This window comes from Crocuta crocuta, unplaced genomic scaffold (assembly GCF_008692635.1).
Source record: "Crocuta crocuta isolate KB4526 unplaced genomic scaffold, BGI_CrCroc_1.0 scaffold528, whole genome shotgun sequence".
NCBI lineage: Eukaryota > Metazoa > Chordata > Mammalia > Carnivora > Hyaenidae > Crocuta > Crocuta crocuta.
The window spans coordinates 1,980,705-1,987,318 of NW_027530010.1; the positions used below are offsets into that span (position 1 = coordinate 1,980,705).

At 53.1% G+C, this 6,614-nt stretch overlaps 1 protein-coding gene across 3 annotated transcripts in view; it reads left to right on the top strand.

Moving 5' to 3' along the window:
* The window catches only part of TSACC (TSSK6 activating cochaperone), a 7,068-nt gene extending 5,938 nt beyond the window's left edge, over positions 1 to 1,130 (top strand). For 2 of the 3 annotated variants that reach the window (XM_077764174.1, XM_077764173.1), the window contains exon 4: positions 753 to 1,130. In XM_077764174.1, coding sequence (XP_077620300.1) covers positions 753 to 1,117 — 365 coding nt within the window. In that variant the 3' untranslated portion in view covers positions 1,118 to 1,130. The remainder of the gene's footprint in view (positions 1 to 752) is intronic. The other variant, XM_077764175.1, reaches the window with a different exon arrangement.
* The last annotated feature ends 5,484 nt before the right edge of the window (positions 1,131 to 6,614 follow it).

Sequence of the window (6,614 nt, forward strand, 5' to 3'; positions counted from 1 at the left end):
GGGGGGGGGGGGGGGGGCGCGAGCCTTCTCCCCTGCATCTGGTGCCAGCTCTGGCTCAAGCCACCCTCAGATTTTTCACCGGTAGCTTGTCCACCGTTGTCATTTTCTTCCTGATTCCTCAAGTTGTGCTGTTTCCTTGCACATTAGCGCCTTTCCTAGGGCCAGGCAGGACCGGAACGAAAATGTCACTGCTTGTTAGTGATGGTAGTTCAAAAGCGGCCAGGGAAGGAAATGGTAGTTATTAGCTCAGTTTCTTGAATTCCAGTTATATCATCCTCCCGTGGGGGAGACTGGGGGATATTTAGGTGCCTGTGGGGAGCCTACCCGGGCACTAGACAGCGTGACATGAGTGTTTGAGGCCCTCAGAGTTTAACAAAGAAGTCAAGACCAAGAAGTGCATGAGCAGTAGGCAAATAGCCACCAAGGATACCTAGGAGCTGGCTTCGTGCAGCGTAACCAGCGTAACCAGCGTAACTAATTACGGGAGTTAGTCCACGGGAGGACCACGGGTCACTGCTGACGAGACACTGTGTCAGACGGGAGAGGGAGGCTGAAAGGGGGGTTAGGCCTCACTCTCCGGTCGTTTCATTCACCCATCAGGTATTTTTCTAGTTCTTACGTGCCAGGTGCTGGGGATACAGCGGTGAGCAAATCAGACAAAACCCCCTGCCTTCCTGGAGCTTATGTTCTAGAGGGGAACTTAGCAATTAAACATGTAATTACCAGATATGCTGTCTGATCCTAAATATTAGGAATATTTGCTCATCGGCCGAGCAAAGGTGCATGTGGATCGAGTTGTGCCTGGAAAGATGAGAGGGTCATCCCGCTAGAGCCCTCCCTGCCTCGGTGCCATCACAGACTCTCCGGTGCCCTTTGCTCCTCCGTTGCTCTCCCTTCAGGAGTTGACCCCAAGCCCAAGGAATGCCTGGGACTCCTGGAATGTATGTATGCCAACCTCCAGCTTCAGACCCAGCTCGCCCAACAGCAGATGGCTATTTTGGAAAATTTACAAGCGTCCATGACACAACTGGCTCCTGTGCGGGGCAGCAAGAGCTCCTCCCTCCCGGCCTTGTCCCGCAATCTGTTGCTAAATCGCCTGCCCCAGTTCAGGAAATGAATTGTGGAACGAAGTTCTTGTGTACGTTGCTTCCTTTCTCCCCAGCAGACTCCTGGTGGGACCTGGGCATGCGCATCCCGTCCACGATTGGTTCCCAGGCTCACAGTAAGGGCTCACTGGGTGCAAAGTGCTGGACGAGGCACTTGGGGATTCATCTCACAGAAGCGACAGCCTCAGGGGACTTACTGTCCAAAAAGGCAGCGAAGACAGATCATCCGTTGCCAAATGTAGCGGTACCTGAAGGGGGACTGGAGGTGGGGAGGGGTCTCTGGCAGGATGCAGCAGGACTGACCTTGGACTCTGGCTGTAGGAGGTGGCCTTACGATGGCATGTGACGAAGGGGCGGGGGTGGGTGGCATAGGTAGAAGAAGTAAGGTGCTTTCGTGTCAGTTGGGAGGCTTGGGCAACAACCTAGAGGTAGGAGAATAAGTCGTTAGAAATTAGGAGAAGAGGGGCGCCTGGGTGGCTTAGTCGGTTAAGCATCCGACTTTCGCTTAGGTCATGATCTCGCGGTTCGTGGGTTTGAGCCCCGCGTCGGGCTCTGTGCTGACTGCCAGCTCGGAGCCTGGAGCCTGTTTCAGTCTGTGACTCCCTCTGTCTCTGACCCTCCCCTGCTCACGCTGCCTCTCTCTCTCTCCTAGAAATAAATAAAACATTAAAAAAAAATTAAAAAAAAAAAAGAAATTAGGAGAAGAGATATCCCCCGCCCCGAAGATGAGTGGGATTGGATATGGAGCAGCTGAGAACTCACGAGGCACTTTCCCCTGGGCAATTGTACAAGTGTCAGCCTTTAGAAGCCCTGGTTTTATCTGAGGCGCTAGAGAGCCGTTGGGAGCTTTCAAATAGGAGTGGGGTGCACACAAGTTCATTTACCCAAAGAGAATGAAAACAAGACTTTGAAGAGAGATCTACAGTCCCATGCTGACTGCAGCCTATTCACTGTGGCTAACACAGGGAAACGACCTAAGTGCGCCTCAAATGACAAATGGAAAACAAGTTATGGTTACATATACACAGTGGAGTTCAGCCCTGAGAAGGGACGGTATCCTTCCATTTGCCATAACATGGATGGACTTTGAGTACATTATGCTAAGTGAGGTCAGAGAAAGACAGGCACTATATAATATCACTTACATGTGGAACCTAAAAAATAAACCCAGTAAAATAGTAGTTAACCAGGGGATAGGGAGTTGGAGGCAAATGAGTGTTAAATAAGACACAGTTATCTAACCACAGTGTAAGAAATATAGACAATGTCACACTACGTTTGTAATGTGATATAGTTACAAAGACAATCATAATACAGTAAATGCCAAAGTAACATTGTTCACCTCAAATTTAGACAATATTATTTGTCTAATATATTCAATAAACTTTTTAAAGTCATGCTCAGTGGAAAGATATTCCATGTCCATGGATAGGAAGACTCAATATTGGTAAGATGTCAGTTCTTCCCAACCTGAAACCTGATCTAGAGGTTAAATGTCATGTCAGTCAAAATCCCAGCAAATTTGGGGCGCCTGGGTGGCTTAGTCGGTTAAGCGTCCGACTTTCGCTTGGGTCATGATCTCGCGGTTCGTGGGTTCGAGCCCCGCGTCGGGCTCTGTGCTGACTGCCAGCTCAGAGCCTGGAGCCTATTTCAGAGTCTGTGACTCCCTCTCTCTCTGACCCTCCCCTGCTCACGCTGTCTCTCTCTCTCTCTCTCTCTCCTAGAAATAAAATAAAAATATTAAAAAAAAAAATCCCAGCAAATTCTTTTGTTGATATTGACAAACTGACTTTAAAGTTTCCACAGAGAGGCAAAAGACCCAGAATAATGATGTTGAAGGAGAATGGATTTGGAGGACTGATGCTCCCTGACTTTAAGACTTAATAATATAAAGCTACACTAGTCGAGACAGTGTGATTTTGGCGAAAGGCTAGAGAAAGAGACCAATGGAACAGAATGGACCCATAGAAGTCTAGGCAACTCCTCTTTGACAAAGGAGTAAAGGCAAGAAAGGATAGTCTTTTCAGCTGTGTGGGGACACCTGGACACCCACATGCAAAAACGTGAATCTAGACCCCTTTCTTTCTCACCCCACGTCCAATCCTTCAGTAAACCCTATCAGTCTAGCTTCCAAATGGACCCAGAGCCCGACCGCTTCTGCCTTCTCCTCTGTGACCGATACCTGATGGCCTCTCAACTGGCCGCCTGCTTCCACTTATCCCTACGGCTCATGCTTCTCCGGCAGCCAGGAGGATCCTTTAAAATAATAAACCAGATCATACTATTTCTCTGCTCTTAACTCCTCAGCTTCTCCCCATTATCCTTACCATAAAGTCACACTCCTTCTCAGGGCCTTGAGCCCTAAGTGTGCTGCCCACCCTTCCCTGCGCTGCGCTGCCCCCTTGCTCACCACACTACCTGCCCTCCATACTGTCACCTCAGAGGAGAGCATTTGCTGTTCCCTCTACCCGGGGTCTGTGAGAGTCCCTCTCTGGCTGACTCCCCGGGTCTTCTGAGTCTCCGGAGGCGCTCCCCAGCCAGCCGGTCTCCTGCCCACGCCACCCGCTACCGTCACTCTGTCCTCTCTCTCAGCCTCGTTTACATCGAAACTCGCACGGCATTTTATATAGCTCTCTGTGTGCGGTTACGGAGTCGCCCCCACCAGAAAAGCATCTCCTTGAGGGCAAGGTCACTGTCTGTTTGTTCACTGAGCCGGTGTCCTCAGGGTCAAAGCAGGGCCTGCTTGACCTTGCAATGTGTGGCTCAATAAACAGTTATGAATTGAGAAGCTGAGTGGCTATGACTTTGCTCAGCAACAGTGAGAGCCCCAGATTTCACGCCCCCCACCCCCCACCCCGGCTGCCAGGGGCCTGGTACACTGGCCGGGCTGCAGGAGGGAGACCCAGAGCACGCAGCCCTCGTCCTGATTGTGTCCTCGAGGGGGCGAAGTTCTGTGCGCATGGCCCCTCCAGCCACTCTCCGGCAGCCTTGAGCCCTTGTCGGGGACTCTGGGTCCCCTCTCCCCAGGTTCACCCAGCTGCTCCCGCCCGGCTGTGTCAGACGCCTCACCGGGCCCAGGGCAGAAATCTGCTTTACAACTGTTCTCTCCTGGGTCACGTGCAAGGAACATTTCTACTCAGTTGCTCCCTTTCCAGAGAAGAGAGGTGTTCATCCAACAGCGTGCCTCACGTTTGGGGAAGGCAGCGGGGAGGACAGGGCCGCCCAAGAAGGGGAGCCAGGGTACGGTCCCCAGACAGCCAGACAGCGGCTCCTGCCAGAGGGAAGCGGTGGCACCCGAGTCAGCTTTCCTGGCTGGTGCAGGGCGGAGTGTGGTTCTGGCTGGTTCCGTGGTGGTGATGGACCCCTCGGGAGAATGGAGGAAGAGCAGCTGGTGGGTGGGGATGACATTCTGTCCCCCTCCCCTTTTCACTGCGGTCACAGTCCCGTGAGCCGTTCCCATGAGTAAGCTCCCTGCACCCCACATTCCTTCCTGACTTCTCTTTTTTTTTTAATTTTTAATGTTTTATTTATTTCTGAGAGAGAGAGAGAGAGAGAGAGAGAGAGAGAGAGACAGCATGAGCAGGGGAGGGTCAGAGAGACAGAGAGATACAGCATCTGAAACAGGCTCCAGGCTCTGAGCTGTCAGCACAGAGCCCAATGCGGGGCTCGAACCTACGAACCGTGAGATCATGACCTGAGCCAAAGTCAGCCGCTTAACCGACTGAGCCGCCTAGGTGCCCCTTCCTGACTTTTCCCTTAAGAGGCCTCACCCAGGCACATGAGAGTTCACAGAGCACCCTGTCCTTTGTAACCGGACCGAGGGCCGGTTTCCTCACGACCCTAGCAGTAGACAAGCCTCCCCTAAGGCCACAGCCCGAGGAATGGCAGGGAAGGGAAAGAAATGGCCATACTGTTTATTTACGTTTCCTTAGTAACAGCAGTAATAACATGACTCCTGGTGCTGAAGACATACTGGGTGTCGGGTGCTTTGTGGCCATCAGTCCTCACAACAACCCCTGGGAAGTGAGTCCTCTCCCTGTAACAGGTGAGGCAACGGAGGTTTGAGCTTTGGTAAAGGGCGTGGACAGAGCCGAGGCTCTGACCCATGTCCCCTCACTCCGAGGCCCTGCCCTTAACCTGCTGCATTTTGTTGTCTTCCAAAACTTTTACTGATCAGGAATGGACCACAGCCCTGCGGCAGGATAGGCAGGGATTCAACTTCAGAATCAGGGCTGCCGTGAAGCCTTAGCAGCTGAGACGACATCTCCTCGGACTTGGCAGAGAACAGAGCGCCGTTCTGTCCCATGTGGTGGTGGTGGGGTGTGGGGTCAGCCCCCAGAGCCCAGCGCGGCCCCTGGCACACAGCAGGAGGGCAGAGCGAGGGTTACGTGGATGGAAAAAACTGGGGGTTTGAGATCGTTGCCTCTTGACCAACTTTTTCCAAGGTACTGTCATTTTAATTTTTTAATATTTTTAATATTTATTTTGATAGACAGTAGATGTGCGCCTGAGCAGGGGAGGGGCAGAAAGTGAGGGAGAAAGAGACGCCCAAGCAAGCTCCACACCGTCAGCGCAGAGCCTGATGCAGGGCGCGAACTCAAGAACTAGGAGAGCATGACCAGAGCCGAGACCAAGAGTCCGTCACTTAACCGACTGAGCCACCCAGGTGTCCCTAAAAATTTTAAGTACACATTTTTTTTAAGTTTATTTATTTATTTTGAGAGAGAGAGCGCGCGCGCGTGCGCATACGTGACAGCACGGAAGGGGCAGAGAGAAGAGGGAGAATTCCATGCAGGCTCTGCGCTAATAGGGAGGAGCCAGACTTGGGGCTCAAACCCACTAACTACGAGGTCATGACCTGAGCCAAAATCAAGAGTCGGAGACTGAGCCACCAGGCCCCCCGGTTTTTATGTTACAAATGAAGAAAGGTCAAGCACCAGTGACCTGACCATCTTCTGCGCGGACACTCACACGGCGAAGCCCTGGGGAGAGAAAGCCCTGAATGGAAGTACGGTGTTGTGCCCGGTGCCACAGCGCATGCAGTTTTCGGGAGCGACTGAGGCCTGGGGCCTGCGCGGCCCCAGAGATGGGCACCGGGGAGCCTGTAGCATAGCCTCTTTCCCTCCGTCCCACAGCGCTGGCCAGAAAGGGGCCTCCTCCACCCGAGCTGTGAAGTCAGGCCCAACCTCAAAGTAAGCATTGCTCCCTCTGGGAAACCTTCCCTGACCACCCCCACCACGGGTCAGCCCGGGCTCTGTCCTCGCCACAGCCCTCTGCAGCCTGATCAACTGTTCATGTACGTCCCCCGGAGGGCAGGGATCTTGTCCCCCGGGCTTGTCCCCCTGGCTGTCCGGCCCCAGCACAGCAGGCGCTCAGTGTGTTTGTTGAATGAAGGAAGCCTCTGCCTTTCCCCCAATCTCCTGGTCCACAGTTAAGTCCCGGGGCTGCTGGCCTGACGGCCCTTCCCCAGTGTGCCTGTCCCAGGCCCCTGGCCCCCGCTGCTCAAGC